Source organism: Halictus rubicundus, chromosome 2 (assembly GCF_050948215.1).
Source record: "Halictus rubicundus isolate RS-2024b chromosome 2, iyHalRubi1_principal, whole genome shotgun sequence".
NCBI classification, from domain to species: Eukaryota; Metazoa; Arthropoda; class Insecta; order Hymenoptera; family Halictidae; genus Halictus; species Halictus rubicundus.
In genome coordinates this window covers 10,838,590-10,859,609 of record NC_135150.1, presented here as the reverse complement: position 1 = coordinate 10,859,609, position 21,020 = coordinate 10,838,590, and the positions used below count along the sequence as shown (strand labels likewise).

At 32.7% G+C, this 21,020-nt stretch overlaps 4 protein-coding genes across 13 annotated transcripts in view; 2 read left to right on the top strand and 2 right to left on the bottom strand.

The window, feature by feature from the left end:
• The window catches only part of LOC143365235 (uncharacterized), a 154,318-nt gene extending 138,388 nt beyond the window's left edge, over positions 1-15,930 (bottom strand). Inside the window, exons 1-7 of the mRNA XM_076805206.1 lie at positions 15,665-15,930; positions 10,402-10,511; positions 10,110-10,321; positions 9,832-10,020; positions 9,607-9,750; positions 8,536-8,632; positions 1,152-1,316 (exon numbers count right to left, since the gene is read on the bottom strand). Of these exons, the coding sequence (XP_076661321.1) occupies positions 1,152-1,316; positions 8,536-8,632; positions 9,607-9,750; positions 9,832-10,020; positions 10,110-10,321; positions 10,402-10,511; positions 15,665-15,843 (1,096 nt within the window). The 5' untranslated portion in view covers positions 15,844-15,930. The remainder of the gene's footprint in view (positions 1-1,151; positions 1,317-8,535; positions 8,633-9,606; positions 9,751-9,831; positions 10,021-10,109; positions 10,322-10,401; positions 10,512-15,664) is intronic.
• On the top strand, positions 7,611-15,440 carry LOC143365241 (cilia- and flagella-associated protein 299). 6 transcript variants are annotated; one of them, XM_076805251.1, is made up of 5 exons: positions 7,639-7,777; positions 12,002-12,352; positions 12,945-13,117; positions 13,943-14,047; positions 15,021-15,440. In XM_076805251.1, exons 2-5 carry the CDS (start codon positions 12,004-12,006, stop codon positions 15,078-15,080), a joined length of 687 nt encoding a protein of 228 aa, XP_076661366.1. In that variant the 5' UTR covers positions 7,639-7,777; positions 12,002-12,003; the 3' UTR covers positions 15,081-15,440. The 6 variants fall into 6 exon arrangements, 3 of the variants coding, with proteins under 3 accessions (XP_076661366.1, XP_076661368.1, XP_076661367.1); XM_076805253.1 differs by lacking the exon at positions 15,021-15,440 and having other exon boundaries at positions 12,202-12,352; positions 13,943-14,495; XR_013084516.1 differs by lacking the exons at positions 12,002-12,352; positions 12,945-13,117 and having other exon boundaries at positions 7,611-7,777; positions 15,021-15,050.
• A 105-nt stretch (positions 15,931-16,035) lies between the features above and the next one.
• Positions 16,036-20,747, top strand: Bcl7-like (chromatin remodeling complex subunit BCL7B-like protein). 4 transcript variants are annotated; one of them, XM_076805262.1, is made up of 4 exons: positions 16,036-16,518; positions 19,821-19,896; positions 19,957-20,059; positions 20,144-20,747. In XM_076805262.1, the coding sequence occupies exons 1-4, from the start codon at positions 16,427-16,429 to the stop codon at positions 20,257-20,259; spliced, it is 387 nt and encodes a 128-aa protein (XP_076661377.1). In that variant the 5' UTR covers positions 16,036-16,426; the 3' UTR covers positions 20,260-20,747. The 4 variants fall into 4 exon arrangements, with proteins under 4 accessions (XP_076661377.1, XP_076661375.1, XP_076661376.1 ...); XM_076805260.1 differs by having other exon boundaries at positions 16,038-16,518; positions 19,954-20,059; XM_076805261.1 differs by lacking the exon at positions 16,036-16,518 and adding an exon at positions 18,857-19,534.
• On the bottom strand, positions 17,279-18,464 carry LOC143365243 (synaptic plasticity regulator PANTS). Of its 2 annotated transcripts, XM_076805255.1 has the most exons (4): positions 18,309-18,464; positions 18,005-18,219; positions 17,723-17,887; positions 17,279-17,645 (listed from the first exon to the last, which is right to left on the bottom strand). In XM_076805255.1, the coding sequence occupies exons 2-4, from the start codon at positions 18,134-18,136 to the stop codon at positions 17,433-17,435; spliced, it is 510 nt and encodes a 169-aa protein (XP_076661370.1). In that variant the 5' UTR covers positions 18,137-18,219; positions 18,309-18,464; the 3' UTR covers positions 17,279-17,432. The 2 variants fall into 2 exon arrangements, with proteins under 2 accessions (XP_076661370.1, XP_076661371.1); XM_076805256.1 differs by lacking the exon at positions 18,309-18,464 and having other exon boundaries at positions 18,005-18,300.
• Positions 20,748-21,020: the final 273 nt, after the last annotated feature.

Below are 21,020 nucleotides of genomic sequence, written 5' to 3'. Positions count from 1 at the left end.
GTAAAATGTATTTTCAGAGGTTCATAATTTTCTAGAAGAAGGATATATACAGAGAAAGCAGGAACATTGCATTGCATTGAATGAAAAAGTGATGTATTCGAAGAAAGAATCGATACACATTAAATTTCATTTCATCAACGGGTTAGTTCACAGTGCCGAGAAATTGTATTCGTCCGAACGCTGATTAAATCTAATGAGATGATTTAAGGTTCCTGATACTTTCATATGGATCTATTCCATCGCGATAACTGTAATTACTCGCTTCGATTGTTCTATTCGTGACGTGGAAATCTTCGCGTTTCAGCGATAGATCGGCCAAATTAATGGAACATAACTAAGCACGCTAGTTGAACGAACACTCAGAAAAACGATCGTTCTCTCTTGATTTTCTCTTTGTCCGGAATGGTAAATGAAATCGGACAAAATGCCACGTTTACATGTCTACCACAATTACATGGGTCGTAAAAATGTGGGTCATAAACCCATTATACTGAATTCCATCTCCTGCTTTAGTATGAATTTTTCCTATCCTCCAATTTTGTGCATATTTATTCAATTAAATTGAATTACACAATGTTATCATTTAAACCTGCAACAATCTCACCGCTACTTTGTTAACCCATTTAAACCTGAAACTAATTCGGTCAGAATTTTATGAGATTTTCGTTATAAGTATAGTTATAAGTATCTTGTTTATACTTTATGGTTTGATGTTTTCCATTTATTCGTGCATTAATTAGTTATATTTTTTGGTGCATTACAATGCATTACGTGAATTTCTTATTTTATCGATACCGAATAAAATCTATTATTGTAGTTATTTAAATCGATACTATGAACTATTCAATAATTACTTTGACGTTACAAATTATTTAAATATATTTCAAATAGATTGTATTAGATGCCATGAGTCAGTTTTACCGTGGTTTCCCATGTCATTCGAATTTGCTTCTTCGCAGAATTTGAACACAGTTGAACATTCGTAACATTAATATTAGCAAGTGCTGTTGTCAATCGCGTCACGCACATCGATAAATTTTAACATTGTCGAGCTGCGATACATCACTGGCAGGCCTAAAGTGTCAGCCTTCTCTTTGTTATTCTAAATTGATTCGCAGTGTGTGAGATAATTCAGACGGTTATGTACTCACTTGGACTTCGTTGCATCTCATGATACAGGACGGTCACTATTTCCGCGGGTTTAACGTAATCCGTCAATCCGTCCGTGGCAATGACTAGGAAATCCTCCGTGCCGTCCAAAGAATAGCACTTCACTTCCGGTTCACCTGTTACGAATGGTTTGTACCGAACGTCACCTAAAATACAAAGGCGTAGTCAATTAAAGTAAAAAATTGAACCCAAAAATAAATGATATGCTGTCAGTTCGCGTAATTGTGTTATAATAAAATTAATGATTTTTTTTAAGCTCGGTATAACTAGATTACGAATTGTATGCATTCACAACAAAAGCGAGTAGATCAAATACGAAACAGTAAAAATATTTGAAGCATTTAAATGTTTTATTATTTCTAGCTTATTACGATTATTGAGAAAAGAAATAAATGTCTATGTTATTGCTGAGGCTTCAACTTAATGTAAACAATTTTGTATTTTGCATAGAAATCTGCAGTCTAATAATAACAGTTCTCATAGCCTGTTTTATTTTATTAGAACCTTGACCAATATCTATAAATTAATAGAAAACAAAAATGTTTATTAATAGATAGAAATGGGATAATTCTATTTAGATATGAACACACGCAATAAAAATTCTTGTTATTAATTTCACAAGTAACAAAGATGAAGCTCTGTGATTACTATTACGTCGAATTAAAGCAAAATATTAATTGTAATTATTAAGTAACAACGGTGTGATATAAATATAAATCTTCATGCACTAATTTACAGAATTTGTATGCCACGATTTGTACTCTAATAAAAGTCCTATTAGAATTTAAATAAATGCATAGGCTCGTTATGGGATTTCTCTGGTGTGACGGCAGAAAGGACGGCAACATTCCATAATTAAACAAAAATTATAGCATATTGTGTCATTCTGAAACTTTATCGATATGTTCGTCCAAAATTTTTCTAGACAAAAATATTAACACAATTCAAAATTATATCATTGCAAAGAGAACGTCTCGTTAATTAAGTCTGAAAACACTTTCAAACGTAAAATCAAATTTCAGATGGCATCTGAAAATGAAAAAATACAAAATAATGTTTTAAGAAAAATAAAGAACAATCGTAGAATTCTTTACCTACGTTAAAAAATTGATACTGAAACGGTCGTTTTGTAGTTAAAAAATTGTACACCTTACAATCAAAATTCTAAAGTTTATTTCTACTTTATAACTGAATTTTTTATTTAACAAATGTTTTCTTCTGTGTATCCAGTAACATTAACGTGGTTTTCATTAAACTTCTATGATTTCTTTCTTTCAAATTTGTTTCGACAGGAGCTATTATAAACGCAGTTTGTTATTCTTAAACGACAGTGCAAAATAGTTTTTCTCGGCAAGGTGTGGTCTATTTCTTTCTGTCGTGCCCCCGCGAATTTTCATGTTCCTTTAATTACTAACTGTTCCGAGTTTCATTCATGGTTGTAGCAAAGCGATGGAAAAAACCGCATAAATTTATAATAACCGGAAGCGTCTATGTTACGGTAGTGCCATTATTTAAATTAGTTACGCCATTCATTAAATAGATAATTAAAGTTAATTACGGTCTAGTTGAATACTGATATCCCCCACGCTCCATCATCGCGTGTTTTTCAGATGTAAAAAACAACGCATATGCGCAATGGGTAACTGTAACAGTTATCTCGGATTCCATAAAACCGCACGTCACGCGGAATGAAATTTTCTTTCTCTGTCACTTCTTTTGCCGTGGCTGAACGCGATCGACGAAATTTATTTCAGTGAATCGTCTAATTAGAAAAAGAAAGCTTGAACACTTCGACATAATTTTCATACGAATTGTCGATAACGGAAGAAAAGTTTCTTAACAGAAACAGATTATCCTTTCGAAATTTAAAAAATTAGAAAGTATCAAACTGATAACAAAGTAATCAGTAATAAAGAAATTAATTATTTATTTTAGGAGATGAATATAAAGTACACAACATTTTGTTTTGAAATCGATGGTGAATTATTTATTTGTTTACGGAGAAGTGTTGTATAAGAAAATTGAGGATTGCTATTTATTTATTTGTGTTTTGTTACTCGGCTGTTATATTACCCACGATAACAATCAATGTTTACAAATAATTAATTTGCTCGAATTTATTTAGAAGCGGTTACTTGAAAAGTATCGGTCAAGAACAATATATTCCATGCAAGTTAAAGAATTATATAAGCCACAAGTATTTACGTATAAAATCGTAACTAATTGCAGCGTTACTTTCTCCTTTACGCGTAACATCAATAAACTCATTTTATCCGTTACTACAATATCTTAAAACAAAATACTTTATATGCTGACTCCCACTTGTGGTATTCTGTAAATCTCAAGAGCATTAAAAATTTAAATAAACTCATTGACTTGAAGTTATCGTTCCTTACGAAATTATAAGAGCAAATTAGTTTAGTGGCATTTTGTGAAATGGAAAAGTACTTCTTAATCGGCTAATAGGTATGTTGAGCAGCTCTAATCTATGCGAACAATTTTCTGATCGCTAATAACCTGAGATGTTGATGCGACCTTAAACAAACTAGCAATTAAAAAAACTGGTTTATACTTTTCGTAAATATTTTCTTCAATATGGTAATTATATGATAATTATATTAGTTTCCTTCAAGAACGTTGCCTTCCTGCGTTTAAAAAAGATTGTGAATCATTTAAATATTGTTCGAATAATTCCACTACTATCGTTTCCTTTTAATTGTACTTAGGCGAGTTCATTACAGTAATTACAAAATTCCTTTTCTTTTAAATTGTGAACGGTGCTAATGTACATTTAAATGACTAATAACTAGACTGTGAATTCTATGCAACTTAGCACATTTCAAAATACAAAACACAAGAAACGAACAACTTCGGTAAAATTTAATCCTGTTTTCACGTTACGTCTATCCAATTAGAAAATATTTAGCAGTAAAATGTATTCGTTCCGCCCGTTGTCCTAAATCAGGCTCTGAGAATGTGAGCCTACATAAAAATTTTGAGTTCTAATATAGATTTGTAGGAAATATTAAATTAGGTAGAACTTAAAAAATTATTAATATTCCACAGGGAGAGATAAACATGTTTTTCAAGATAAAGAAGGTTCCATAATTAACCCTCTAAGGGCGAAAATTGTTATATTACAATATTATAAAAATAACACCGTGGATAAACACAGATAAAAGTTGTATACTAAGCTGTTACTAGTTACCATACATTTTTTTAATAAGAAGTCACTAATTAATTTTCCTTGTGATTGTTGCAATGTACAATTTTTTCTTATGTTTCAAGAATTGTATCATTTGTTAAAAATACCGTAATAAGCTATACTTAAGATACTTTATTAAAATACATTATACTCAAAATTTTATTAAAGTCACGTATCTGTGTTATCACTTTTTGTGAACAAATGATTAGCATTCATTATTTTTAGTGTTAAAGAGGCAGAAGGCTGAAAAAAGTGACTTTTGGAAATTTCTTTCTCGAAAACTGTAACATTATTCGAGAAATCTTTTTATTTTTTTTTTTTTTAAGAATATATAACTTTTTCATTTAAAAATTGTTATTTACAAAGTTATAATAACAATAAGATAACTTACTGTTATCGTTACTGTACCGTTACTGTCAGAACTCATTATTTTTAATATTAAAACCCATTTACTACAATTCCTTTTTAATAATACTCTATGTTCTAAAACTACTATACAACTGCTCTGAATGTCTATTATTTGGACAGGTCTATCACGTCAATTTAGAGTTTCCAAGATCAAAATTTAGGCAAAGAACCTTAAATAGTAAAGCTTCGAAATGACTTTCTTATTTGATTGCCAACATAAGGGATAATGATATCACTACAGAAAGGGTTCACATAAATTGGAAACCGGGGTAGCAAGCGAACAACGATTGATGTTTCGTCGAGAATAATGAGTCTGGCAACTTGTAAACGGAAGTGTACCTAAACCTGATAGGATTTCCACTGGATTTAACATCGAATTCCGTCCGAAAAGCTGGACGGAGAGCGTAGGAGGACCGCGGTCGATTCTCGATTGTGAAATTTACCGGAAGCGGCCGGTAATAGGGACAGGAGAACGCTATCGATCGTAAAATTTCGCGAAGCCGAGGAGAAATTCCTCGCAAACGAGGGACCTCCCGAGACACGCGTCTTCTCGCGATGCAAAAACGGCGTAATGGGCTGTTAATTATTCCGGGCATGCGATTGTAGCAGCCACCCAGTAAAGCGTGCATTGCTCGGAGCATGGCTGCACGTACTATTGTGTCAGCGGTCGTACGGAACCAACAGGATACCCGACACGCGTCCAGAATTTTTTCTTTCCTTTTCGCAGCGACACCTAACCCATAGTTGGACACCTGCTAGTGATACCTGTGCTCCCTACTTGGTTTCCAAGCGAACAGGCCACATTTTGGCAGCGCGAATTGTTGCAACTGTCGCGGCCACAGTGCGCCGACAATGGACAAAAATGAACTTTCATGTTGGTATTCGAAATCTTCATAGAAGTGTGCCTAGATATTGTTACGGGTTCGGGGTTACATATCGATACTCGTAACAATATTTATTGCAGATTTCGACAAAAATATTGACATTTATGACAAAAATTGGTAAGTGCAATTCGAGAGAATACAAAGGTTAAAAAAAGTTAATGGTATCAATGTATTCTTTTCAGCTTTTTGAAGCTATTAAAGAAGGAAAGAAATTTCTGCTTAGCATCAGTTCCTTGCAACTGATGTAGACAATTTTTATTTTACATACAGATCCGCAGATATTAAAACCAATAAACAAGTACTATTAACTATGCCTGGTTACAGAAGAAAGTTACAAGGCATAGAGGAGAATAGCAACAAATACCCAACAACAAAAATTCGTATAGAATATTTTTAACTACCGATGTATTGTTAACTTACTTTCTTAAGTATTTGCTGCATTGTTTTCAACAAACTTCAAGCTTTGAGTCGATAGCCAATAAGTTTTATAATAAATTATAATAAATTTTCTTACTAAAGCACTTATTTCATATGCAACAACTTACAACATACATAAAAAATTCGAATTTTATTGTAAGATTAGGCTTTTTACAAGCTTAGTGGAGCAGCAAAATCCTAGACACACCAAGAAAGCAAAGATTTAGCTCTGCGGGGTCTTAAAATGAATGGCAGATAACACATTTAGCGATTTGCACTCTCAAGGATATCACTTTACACGCCACTCGTCAGTATCTTTCTTAATATGTTCAGTGGGTTGAAAATAATATAACAGTATATTTAAATTCTTCCAATATTTTTACTATTTTAAATTACACCAACTCAGTTTTGTCATAAATGCATAAAATCCGCTGTCTAGTTAGATCTGTTGTCTAGGTAGCTTAGTAACATGCCTAAGCACTTTTCGTGAATATGCATTAATGCGTTTGATAAATGCACAACTGACTAGATAAACTTGTGTAAACGTAATCACTTATTCGCTTGGTATGCTTCAACACATTATACGAAATCTAATGTGCGGAAACAAAAATTAATCTTCACTGTTTGCAGCTATTATGTGATTGGTAATTGCTCTATTCATTGTAACGTTTATACAAATAATCAAATGCAACTATTCTTTAAATATAGAATGCCATTAATTAAAAAAGAAACGTAACTTTGTTTTTAAAATTAAAATTCTTGTATTTATCCATTAACTATGTTTATTAATGTAGCACAGAATTATAATCAGATATACATTCGATTTTTTAAACTAAGTTTGTTATAAAAAAAAAACTAGTTCCAATTACTTCGTTATGGAGTATTAATGAAAAACAAACGAATTTTCAATTCTGTAAAAAAAAACATTAATCATTTTGTTATTTAAGTAAATAAAGAAATTAATCTAATGAAAACAATCTACATTATTTATTGATTAAATTAGTTATAAAGAAAACAATTGATAAATGATTTAATTTTCATTTGACTTAAATACATACCGTATTTAGTTGCAATAAAAAGATCAGTTTCTAAACGCAAACTATACGTACTTACTACAAACGTATTGCAAAAAAGATATTAATAAAATATTAGATATTCTTCAAGTTCAAAACAGCATATTGTACATTAAAGAATTGAATTGTTCTGAATTTTTTAAACAAGATCAAACTAAAAATACAATGAATATTTACAGATTTTTATGCTGCAAATATCAATTACAATAAACAAAACTTGAATTTTATGGCGAAATAATGATTAACTTTACTTTAAACGCAAATATAATAATTCTTTAAATGTACTCCTATATCCTATTAGAGAGAGATTTATAAGTACAATAGGTGGGTGATTTCCATCATACTTGTATAGTTTCTTTTTACCAAAAAGCTTAGAAAAGAATATAGTAGAACGCAAGTTTTATAAATGTTTGAATTTTCAAATGTAAAAAGCGAGAGCACATGCGTCGGATGCGGCGTATGGATCACAAGATACTTGTATCGCCATCTAGCGATTGGAAGCATCTCTCTGAGCAACAACGAATGTCATTCTCGAAGCGACAGATGTGAAGTGAAAAGTTGACGTCGAAAGACAGTGTAAAACGAACGTCAGTGCGCGTGCCTCGTGCTTAGAGAAGAATGTAAGTACGAAGAAGAAATACAAACAAATACTAATTAATCGTTATTCAAGTTTTCAAACATATGGCCACGCCTTTGACAGCGCAATTTCCTTGTTCCGTGATTTTTTTATAAAATGTCGTAACTGCGTTCGTTGCTAATGCACTAGTGCACTTTGATAACCTCCTACAGAATTAACCTCGAATTTCTATTGTAGACAGTGACAGTAGCTGTGCATAAATTTTTTATTTATAACAAAATAATTGATTTATTTTTACTAACTTTAAATCGATACTTGCAAACATGGATGTGTTAGCTAAACTTGCAAATACTATATGTGATATGCTAATAAAATGGTTGAATTTTAATTACAAAAAAAACTTATTATGAACATACTTTCCATATTTACTTGTAAATACTGATAATTATATATTTGGGAAAACATAGAAGGAATAAGGTAACATTAAATCATTAATTTATAAATAAGCTCTCCATGTTTGTCTTATTATTCATTGTTAGTACGAATATAGTTCTAAAATGTTTAGTTGAACAAAAAAAATTTATCCTGTTTAAGTATTAAGATGTATATTTATTCTTTATATGTAAAAAAACATTTTAAAAGAAGATTGTCAAAAAATAGCAAATTACATATATATGTTATATTTAAATTAATGAATTAACATTTAATTATTTACTCTTTCTTAATGGTACAAGGCAAAGTTTGATTATATTTTTATTGTATCTTTTTAGGAAGACACAAAGCCAATAAGAAGTGACTTACCTATTGCTCTTGAAACGCTTAATACTCCATTGACTCGCAAGATTCCAACACTTTGTATCACTACTCCTCCTACCCTTTGTATCCTTTGTACTTCATCCTAAGAAAGAGAACCATGTTGTGTTTTGCACTTCACTGTTAACTATTTATAAATATATACTATATCTACAGAATCTCAATTGTTTTTCATGCAGTCAAGATATAACCAAAAATTTCTGTCAAATGCATTGTCGATATAAATTATGTAAGTATTGTAGTATGAAATTACTCAAAGCATTGATCGTAAAAATTAAAATATGACGACTTTGGGAACACAGCTAGACAGTGACAAAAGATTATTGCCATTTAAAACTTATGAAGATTATCTAGATTCGTTGGTAACATTCGTTGATCTTGGCTACTTAGGAAATTTATACACTGCTCGTCAATTAGCCGAGCTTGGATACCGTTGTGCTGGAGAAACTCTTAGTAGAGATGTATTTTATGGACGTTTGAAAACTCTGAAAGATTTACTGTTCCCAGTTTATAGGCCATACGAATTAACATCAGAATTTGTAACACCGACCAATGCAGTAATGCAGGAGCTTGCGCTTCGCGAGCGTGCAAATAGATTAAAAATTATATCGACTATTATCTTTATAAGAAACTATACAAAACTTCAATTTGAGGTCTCTGGTTACATCGACTTTTGTGAAAGACTCAACAAAGAAAATTGGCTCCCATATTTTCAAGGGAAGAAAAAACTATGGCCTCATGCATCCGATCTTGCATACTATCATTGGAGAACAAATAAAACATGCTTAAACGAAACTTCCAATTATCAACCGGTCATAGACCCAAAACGAGGTCTCAGATTTAAAAACCTTCACGATAGAGAATTTATTAATATTGATCCCACAGTTCCTTCACCAGGTGTGGATACAACAAGAATAAGAGTACGTTGTTCACAGTACGAACATGTAATATTATATGACCATAGACTTCGAAGTAAAAGTCATATTTAAATTAAAACAATATATTCGAGTAGATCTGTAATATTAAAATTAAATTAGATAAAGAGCAACGTATACTTACTTCACGGTTAAGGCGATGAGGATTTACTAATTGAACAACAGTGTTGGATTTTACTAGCATTGCTGAAGAATCTCCTACCCAAGCAACATATAACTTTTTATTTAACAATAAAGTGCAAACTGCTGTAGTTCCTCCACATACTTTCTATAAAATATACATACAGTATTCAATTATTTGCAATGTAATTAATTTGTACACTGGTGTATAATAATTTCTAGTACTTACTTGTGTTTTAGATTTCTCTATAAATTGTGTATCTGTAGTAATAAAAGCATCATGTAAGGCACGCTCTGGATCAGTAGGATAGTGTCTGCTTTCGGCTAAATACTGATGAAGATGAGAAGCACAATATACGGCTGCATCTTGTCCTGCATGTCCATCGAATACTGCATAGTAATTTGCTACGGAGTCATCCTATAATTAAAACCAATATTTGCCTAAGACAACAGTTCATTCCTATTTTCATATGGCATAATAAAATGATTCAGTATATGTATATTCACCTCAATACCAAAAGTAGCATGTAAATCATGCAAGACTACATAGCGATCCTCCATTTTTCTTCTAAAATTTTTGTTTCCGCCAGCTACTACATGTGGCAGTGGTGTAGAAGGTGGAGGTGGTAGTATTGGTAATTTAGTATTGATTAAGAAATGATAACATATTTTATAAACTTTGCCAGTAATGGCTTGCATTAATTTCAGTGAGGTATATGCTGTAAAAAAATTGTACAAATTACAAGAAGTTCTATGTAAATAAAATTTAATTAAAAAAGTCTAGGATAAAGTAGCATACTTTTCTCTTGTGCTTTGTATCCACAATCTTCCGGTTGCTTCTTACACATGTATTTGATTTCCTGTATCACTTGATGCAGCAAGTGTGCTTGCAAGTTTGGTGGACATTGCCTAGAATATAGTAAAATTTTCCAATAACTTTATAACAACTAGAAATACTATACATTATGTAAAATATTATTCAATACAGCAAACTTCACATACTAAAAACTACAGTGAATATAGAAAACAATAAAATAACCAAAATTGGATGCTTGATGGCAAAAAGTATTTATAAAATTTTCAAATTTTATTTTGTGTGAGCAAAATTATATGCAATATAGAAGCATGGACTTTTCACTTCGAAATTCTCTCAATCGTAAGCAAAAGATCTAGGTTTTTATGAATATAAATTGAATATTTTTTATTATAGTATTAAAGAAATTGCACCATCTGTTTTTTATTTCTACTGTATCTCCTATTTTTAAATAATTTAAGCATCAGTACCTCGCATTTATTTAAACTAACCAATACTCAATCTATTTATAGTAATTATTTATAATTATTATTGTCCTATTTCTGTTCACATGCATCATTTGATTGACTAACATTATTCTTCACTCTATTAGCGAATAGTAACCAGGACACTTTGTTATCAATATGAAAATTAAATTACTCTATAAATTTTAAATAAATTCGTGTCAGTGCAATAAGGAAAATATCATTATTTGAAATTATACAAAATGTTTGGAAATAATCCATGCACAATTTTATTAAAAGAATATCAAGATTACAGATTTCTTTCTTTATTGCATTAGATACGATTCACAATTATCTCAGAGTTGTTTCTTTTCTGATAAAGCAGATTGTATTCTCCCCGGCAAAATATTGACCAGATAATCATACTGGTAGATAAAGACGTAGAATTTTTATTTATAAATATAAAATATTTTGTCTTCTTTATTCTTGTATGTATTACTTTCTAAAAGCATCGTTCGAGAAATGTTCCTAGAATAGTTTGCGTCGCTTACAAGTCAGCATAAATTCCTGCGTGTTTTTTAGCGGGGTGCCAATTACCGTGCCTATATTAATTATACTTATTTTTAAAGCATAATGAATACTAAAATGATATGTAACATATATATTAACTGATTTTAATGAAAAAAATTTAATATCTCCCTTTTAATATTCATTATGCTTCAAAAATAAGTATAATTAATATAGTTAAATGAATACCGTGTGCCCCCTCTGCTTTCGATACACGTTGGAATTTAATTAGAATGTTAATTTTTCAATTAAACATAATTTTACATCTAAAACAAAATTACTGAACATGCGCAACCGTTCAAAGTCATATAACTCGATTAAAGGTTCATTAACTCATACGAATTTGATGTAAAGTTATGTTTTTATTCCCAAGGCATTTTTGTATTCATTCCTTTGGTAACCATATTCTCCTGCGCAAGTGTACGCTCAATTTTCTGGACAGCTGAGTCACGTTTGACCAAAACAAGGAATTCTCCGTGATAAGACATATTTCGGTCACCTGCGGCAATAGTGTGACTCGCTAGCAACGAGTACGCGTTTCCGGGCAGTTTATAAGATAGCATATCGCCGTTTAGATATGAAGGACCTGTGGAGAGGAGAAGTGACTCGCAAACGCAGTTTGCCACGAGAACAAGGGGATTGCGCTTTAAACAAATACTTGACCGCGATCGAATGCGCGAACGAGAGCGAGGCGCACGTTTCAAGCCGATTGAATACGGAGGCTTTCGAGCTTGCGGACGAGCGAACGGCGATTCAAGGTGAAAGCTTCTTGCAGTCTTTGGAGAAAGAAGATCCCGAAGGAGGCCCGAACCAGCCCGCGTCGTTGATCCTAGACCATTATCGACTGGACCAAGAAATGGCGTCGATTGTCGGCAGTTACCAACACGAGCGCAACGAAAATCTCGACGAGTATTTCAAGGCTGTGGGTATGTTCAAAGCGGCGAGCAAAAACAAATGTGACAAACCATACGATGGCAGCAGAAACAAGTACGATTTATGAGAAAAAAAGCACTTCTAGCCATGATTCTCGGAGACTAAAAAATCGAAAAGGGTTTCGCACGGTGTATGTACTCTGTTTTTTGTAATGTTACTTTTGAGAATATTGGTAGCACGATTTTAATTGTTTGTAGGCATACCGTTTGTCATTGTTAATTTCGATCGAATATTTAGTTAATTGAATAAAGATTTAATATATCGATGATCTTGTTTATTTCTGACCTATTGTTGTACTTCGAATGAAATGCAGTAGACTTCCGTGCAGTGCAATCAAAAAATTGTAAAAAAAATACTGTATACGTGTAAAAAAAAATTGTTAAAAAATATTGTATACTACTGCCACGGAAGATGCGTCCGTACAGTCTTCTCGAATAACTTTTCAGTCATTGTGTACAAGAGTCTACTTTCGATTGCACAGACGAAAATGAAATTCTAATTTTACGTTAAAAATGGTAAAAAAATATAAAAATAGGTGGTGGACGTTGAACCGGTCTTTTTCTGTTTGATTGTATGCACTCGCAGGTGTACCATACATTCCACGGAAAATGATGTGCATATCCAGTCCGCGACTGGAAATACTGAATGACAACGATAAGTGGACAATTCGAACCATTTCGATGATTCGCACAGTAGAAGTGACGTTTACTCTCGGCGAAGAGTACGAGGAACACATGCCAGCCGGAGTTACATTGAAAGTACTATCATCATATTCCTCTTCATATTTCTAAATGTTATACTTGTTTTTCTTCTGGTATACATAAATTTTACGACGCGTCGACTTTTTGACCATAATTTCACCGTAATCAACTATTTTTTTTTTCTTCCTAAGATGATTATATTTCTTTACAAAGTTTAATCTGTTCTTAGGAATTCAAGCGTAACTTGCACGTGCTGTATTCATCTAATCGAACATAACTGAAAATAGCGTAAAATTGTCTAGAAGATTTATTTATACCTAATAGAGAGATATATTTCTCTAAAAATAGACGTTTATTCATGAAATAGAAATTTCTTTATAGAATCGACAAGAATAGTTTAATTCTCCCGATTAGGTCGAGTAGTAAATAATTGTCGTATCTAGGAATATTCTGTAATGGTGCATTTATCATTCTAATGGCTCGTACTCGAGTTATGTGATACATGGTAATTAGTCGTTACGATTAACGTCGAACATAAGGTAAGGGACCCAATTACTGTGGGGGGGGGGGTACCAATTACTGTGGCCATATTAATTATACGTATTTTTTATATTTTTATATACAGTAATGGGGTCCCTTACCCCATGAATTTTATAAAATTTGTATTTTTAATTTAAATCGACTTAAGAATTTATTTGACTACGCGCTCGTGGTAAATAATACGTACTGTCAATAATCTGATTAGAAAGTTTTAGAATATAGTCCGCTTTAAATAGCGAAATTCGTTGAGTTTAAAATTAAAGGTCCATCGGTAAGACAGAGAAACCGTGTGTTTATGTCTGTCACTTGTATTTACACGGTGTATCGTCTGTTTTTGTGTAGAACACTACTACAATGGAAGGGGATAGTCTAGTGACAGTTTCAGTCGGTCCAGGTGACAACAAAGTGATACGGAAGTATGAGATTACAGAGGATGGAGTTCTTTTGGTACGTTCCATTTACATCTGCACTCGTACGACTCTCCACAAAGCTGCAAAAGATACTTCAAAGGATTTCCGCAGAGCACACATGCTGTTTGGAAATCAAAGAATCCCGCTTTACATTTTACCTTAATCTCTTACGTTTTTTTCTTAAATGAACGTGCACCGAGAATGTTAAACAAAATTACATGAACAATTGAAAAATACGGTGTCAATCATTAAATGTGAATAACATTAACTATTTAAATTATTAATTCAATAATTTTTAAATAACTATTTAAATTATTAATTCATAGCTTTTTCCATGATGACTCTCTATTAATTCAATCTACACACACGAAATAATATAACTTATTCAACTCAATATTATGTATAGCATATTAATTATGCATTGTCACACTTGATTGAATTAATCATATTTTTACTCGCATTTAATTAATCAATATGTACAATTTTATCCCGATATAAGATGACGCTTTTTATTTCAAAATAAGAAAATCGCGCTATCCCCGCTTTTTCGTCTTCATCCGAAATACGACGAAAGCCGGTCCCGAGCAATCGTCTTATATCGAAAGAAAACTAATGAAATATCGGTGTGGGTCAGAAATGACTCCGTCATAGGCCTAGAACTCGCAGGAGTCTGAGGGTTAATCTCCTAATGATTAAAAATGTTTCAGCATTTAAATTTTATATAGGCTAAGGGACCCAATTACTGTGCCTATATTAATTATACTTATTTTTAAAGCATAATGAATATTAGAAAAGAGATATTAAATTTTTTCATTCAAATATTCATTGTGCTTTAAAAACAAGTATAATTAATATAGGCACAATAATTGGTGCCCCCGCAGTAATTGGGTCCTTTACCCTATATGAAAATATTTCAAAGAAAGTAAACATTCCATTTCTAAATCGTACAACATAAACACGCGTAACATTACGTTATTTCGGATACTAATACTGTCATTCTCTATTTACAGACAATGACCCACGAAAGCAGTGGCCAAGTAGGAAAACGCTATTTTAAACGCCTCTCATAAACAATGATGACATCCACGATAAAAGGGATAACGTTTTAATAATTTCTTTGTATGTACAACTGTATTGCAATGCTTTGCATCCCTTCGATCCTGTCGATATATCTTCCCGAGCGAATCTTTAAACGCACAAACCGAACTAAAAGGATGAGCACGCGAGAAAGAACTCCATTAAAAAATATCCTACAGTTGCCGGAGAAAAATGCACCGGATCGATCGTAAACGTTCCTAGTGTAATTTAGAGCGTGTGCCCCGCCTTCTTTTATTGTTTGTCACGTGTTACGCGGGATGACAAATGTGGATAAACAATGACTGTATCGTCGCTGTACGAGATAAAAATAAAATCTTGTTCCATTACGCCACGAGTACGCGCGTCATTTAATTGAATATTACAATAATAATACGTTCATAAAGATACTAAAAAATTGTCAGTTTGTAAGATCAATGTCGCGTCTATTGACGTTCGATGCCGGTGGCTGCAGCCGTAAACTATCAACAAATAAACACGAGCGACGTCCACCCACGCGCTTCGACACATTAAAACGTTGTACATATTACATCGTTCTACGAAAAGACCCTTCACTTACATTTGGTTGAGGTACTGTAGAGTCACGTTAATGATCTCACCGACGATCTCGGCGTCTGTCACATTGTACGAGCTGACTGTGACGGGCAGCTGATCGTTGGGGTCCACCTTGTTGATGAACTCCATGAAAAAACGGTTGTAAGCTTCGATGGAATCGGCATCGATGCAATCCTCCGCCATGGTTTATTGTCACCGTGCGAGAAAAAGTCAAATCGACGGAGAACACGCGCACTTGATTTCTATGTCACAAAGAACACAATCCTTCGCCACGGGACAGCAACTCTGAAGCGCGTTTTACGGACAAGACGTTAGCACGGTGTTCGGCGTGTATATCTCGGTGAGTTACAGATTACCGCACACGGAAATACCAGAACGGAAGTAACAAGGAGTGAAAGAGTGTGTGTGTGTGTGCGTACCGCGTCTGTATGTTTACGATTACCGAATCAAAACTGCCGGTTTCTTTTATAATCGTGCCTGTAATCAATCGGATCGGTGATAGGCGATATTTGTATTTAGGTTACGTCACTCGCTCAACATCGCGTAAGCACGTAACACTACAGGTCCGTAAGAACGACGCGTTCCTCTGGTGTGCGTTTCTTCGAGAAGTGGGGAGGATTTGCCGCGACGTTTAAAACACTATCTCTCCCGCTTCTTTGAGTCCGGCGTCGCTTTTTACCTTTCCTTTTACCACTGGCCACTTGCGGATTGACTCTCGTAACGGAAGAAAAGTGCGTAACGGAATTCACCGAGCAGTATACTGCGCATGTCCGATACGGAGCATTGCGTTCCTTGTTTCGGACACATATACTACACCACCTTTTCTTCTTTGTTACACGCAATTGTTATCATTCTTACGTAAGTATTTTTACATTTATTACAATCTTCTTCAAATTTATTATTCGTACTATACGTTAGCGTACAACTGTTCGACACACGGCTTTTGAATTTATGAAAAGAAGCCGCGTCGAGCTTTGTTTTCAAATTAATTTATTACGTTACGCATCGTCCAACTGTAATTTTAATATCTTCTTAAGGAGTTTTTATTCTTTAATTATTCTACTAAGTTCAAATTTTATCGCATAATTAAGTTTCATCGTTTAAAACGTCTTAATTGAATTTGTAGCGACATATTAGTTGGCCGACATACAGCTTTTGAATTTATGAAAAGAGGCCACGTCGAGCTTTGATTTCAAATTAATTAATTACGTTATGTATCGCCTAACTTCAAGTTTAATATTTTCTGAGAGATTTTTCACTTTTCCATTATCCTATTAGGTGCAAGTTTCATTGTATAATTAAGTTTCAATGTTCCAAACGTCTTGCATTTGATTTAATTTGTAGCGTTAAGGCATTCCCGCTATATGAAATATATTGCTATTCTGAATACTGGAAAATGTTTCTTTTATTCTTTCACATCAAAATATCATAATACAAATTTATAATTTTTTTAACTTTTGATATTCATTTTTTCTAACACTATTTGAATCGTTTAATACAAACGTAATCTATAGATTATTGTGTTTTATGGAACTTTTACTTAAGTCCTCATTATCCGATGATTAAGTGTTTTGACCAGCACTATTTTCACATCATTAAAATTAATAAAATGACTGGCACATTTCGTCAATAATTTATTCATGAAATTATAGAACTATTATGTACAAAGAATTACTATACATTCCTAATATAAGTATTAATTGATAAGTTGATCTTCAATTTTCAATGACCATGATCACTCATGAAAGTGATATATACATTTCTAAAGCCTTTTACGATATAGAACAAAAGCTGGATTTATTGTATTCTTCTTCCATTTTATTTACATTTGCCAGATATGAGTTTTCAAATTTTTTCTGTAACCACTCAGGCAATGGAGCATTCCAATTTTCTGGTGGTGCGTCCCTTTTCTCCCAGATGTCATTTGCATAATGAGCACGTAACCTTCGTAGCCTACGGTTCTTCTCACTGTCTATTAAGCTTGCCTGTACATATAATAATATATGTCTGTTTACTAATGTAATTGAAAATCAGCAGGTTTTAATCGAAAAGCTCAACGTACGTATGCCTGTTCAGATTTATATTTTTCCCAAAGATAACAATTGTTATAGTCAGTTTTCCATTGTGAGCAATCAATTGATTTTCCAAATACAAAGTATTGATGAAACCGTGCTACTATACTTTTACAGTCCTTGTATTCCTCATTATATATCTCGCATGGTCTTACCTAAAATATACAAAATATTACAGCATAATTTTCTTTGCTAAATGATTATTTGTAAGTTTTTCATAGAAACAACATCTCATATATCATTGAAAAACACTATGTAACGTGAAATTATACCATCCACTCGAAATTTCGCAAGTCTTCTTCTTCATCATTTTTCTTTTTTTCTTCAGCAGATATGCCTTTTTCAGCAGGCTTGACTTCTTCTTCGACTGAAGGTGATTTATTTGTTTCATTTAATTCGGGCATTTTTTGTGTTTTTACAGAGATTAAGGTTAACAATTACTTTCTGCTTTAATTGTACAAACGAAAGCAATGGCTTATATTTATAACTACAAATAAGTAATATATTGTGAATTTTAAGAAGAAAAAAGTAGTTTTATGTAACAATATTATTATTTTGAATATCCGAAATACGTACAGAATTCCAATTATAGCACAGTACCGTTGCGGAGTGAAGTCATTTCGTCATATATAGTTATTCCTGTGTAAGTAGCATCGTGCTTTGCAGCGAGGGAGTTTACTATCTATCATTTGCATGTGATCACAGAATATGTATTCCTATGTACAAAGTCTTCACTTCAATTTGTAACTTACAATTCTTACTATGTATTTAATGATCCTATTACTCTTAAAGCTAATTAATTACTAATTTTTCATTGTTAATATCAGAGTTCCAATTTCAACGCTCTAGCATGGAACAGAACTATATACGTCATTTTTAGCACGGAACAGAACCCGCTTCATTTTTATTAAATCTGTGGCAGAGAGGAAATTTTCTCTCTGTTAATACACAGTATTCTGTGGTTGATATTACAAAACTTCAAAGCTACTTATCTTCTCTATTAATGCTCTATTTTCATGTGTGTTGCGTAACCATGCGAACGTATTATCAGAGATTTAAAGTAAAGTAATTAGTGATTGGTCTACTCCTATACCTTGTCTGTGCTAAAGTTGATGTTGGATCTGATCCAGGCTAAAAACGAAACTAGGGGACAGCACTATACTGGGGACACCGATATCCCGGGCGTGAGCACTCTCATTTCGTCTCTGCTTATACGATCTGATTCGTTGATATCACTAAACCTGCAACCAATAAGAAAAAATACGTGTGTGCAATGTCCAATCAGACTTGCATTCCTTGCACAGTCAACTTGCTAGCCTGCGCACTCTATTTGCGCCAGTGATATTCACGCTGCCGCAAATATACGATGTTACAATTTAACTTTTATTAATAGTAATATACTATCTTGAAAATGTTTGCAATTACTGTGAACTTTTTGTATATGTAATTTATTTTCTTGCACATAATTCGAAAGTGTTAACTCCGGTATTGAGTGTCACTGGTTTCCGCCATTCCCTCCGCACCCCTGCAAACTATCTCGGACGTATCATCTTGTTATGATTGTAGTTCCCGTTCTTGTCTTGAATCCGAAGACGTTTACGACTATACTGTCGAAATTCGCGACTGCTGTCAGTTTCCTAACCTCTCCACCGACGAATGTCCCGGTGTTTCGTGTTGTGTTCAATTAAGAGTGATTTATAACCACGTAACATGATGTCGCGGTCAGTGCGTGCAGAGACTCGTAGTCGTGCCAAAGATGATATTAAGCGTGTAATGCAAGTTGTTGACAAAGTTCGCCATTGGTAAATCTTTTAAATATATTATAGATGCGCGAGAAATCGTTGGAAAACTTTCAGAAAAAGATATGACAAAAGAACATAGTCAAACAGTATCGGATATCCATAATGAATTAAAACTTTTTCTGCTTGCGAGATTTAACAGAAATTTTGCATTACACATATTGACTGTAAACAAACGTCTTTAGTTCTGAAAAATTTCATGTGTGTTGATTAAGTAAATAGTGTTCTATGTCTGCCTTTTTAATAACTTGACCTAGAAAATGTGTTTTTCATGTGGACACTTTTATAGGGAGAAAAAATGGGTTACAATAGGAGAAACAACTATGAAGATTTATAAGTGGGTGCCTATTTCAACACTCGATCAGGTGAGTATACCTTGTAGCACATTTAATAATAGGAAATAAAAATGTTTTATCCTTTAGAAGAAGAAGGGAAAGACAGTTGCAGACAAAGAAAACGGTTTGCCGAGAAAAAGTGGATTAGATTCTTCAAATTCTAACTTTGGACTTACAGAAGATTCTAACACATGTAAGTTAAATTACATTAGTGCACAAGACATTAATAGTTATGAATTAGACATTCTAATAAAAACAATACTTTTTGTTACTTTAGGTTTCTCAACAGTTAGCGATTCTCAAGGATTAACAGACTTCTCAGCACATCTGGGATTTTCGGAAGATTCAAATTCACAAAATAGCGAACCATCTAAAAGGTTAAAGACTGATTAAAATTTATTCTGTGACTGTTATTTGGAAACTAAGGTATTTAGGATATCATTTACATCTTTTACAAATTTGCACACGATAAAATTATCTTTAATCATAATTGCCACCGGATCAATTGAAAGAACCTTCTTTATTTTCCATTCTATTTCAGTTACAACTTTTATATACCGAAGAAAAGAATACTTTTATGATATCGATTATTTTTTTATATGTGCATTTGTTACAATTTTCATGTTTCAATTTTGAAACTAAAATTAATAATAGTTCAATAAAAAAATTTGTGTTGAATGTTCAGTCCGTTTTATGATTTGTTTTAGAAAAAGTGAGGAACTCGAAGAAAAGTGTAAGATCTCATTGTAGAAAGAAAACGGATTGTGCATTCTTAACAATCTTTGTGTCACCACAGTATTAGTTCATTCTTGAGATACTTATAACATTTTTATTTACCGAATAGTTATATCTTTAAAAAAAATGATTACAAAACATTGAAGCATTGTAATCATAAATATGTAAAATAGATAATGGTACATTTATTTTTGCTGTAAAATAGTATCTCAAAAAACTTATATATATATTGTTACATTTACCTGTACCGTATTTATATTTCTAAACATGATCATATGTTCAATAGTTTTTGGTAATTGACGATGATTGTACATAATTGAAATATCATTCTTTTGCAATTTAATATTCTAGGACAAATTTGCATTCCTTCAGATTATGTTATAGCACCGTGTCATGTACAAAATAGGCTTTGACATTTA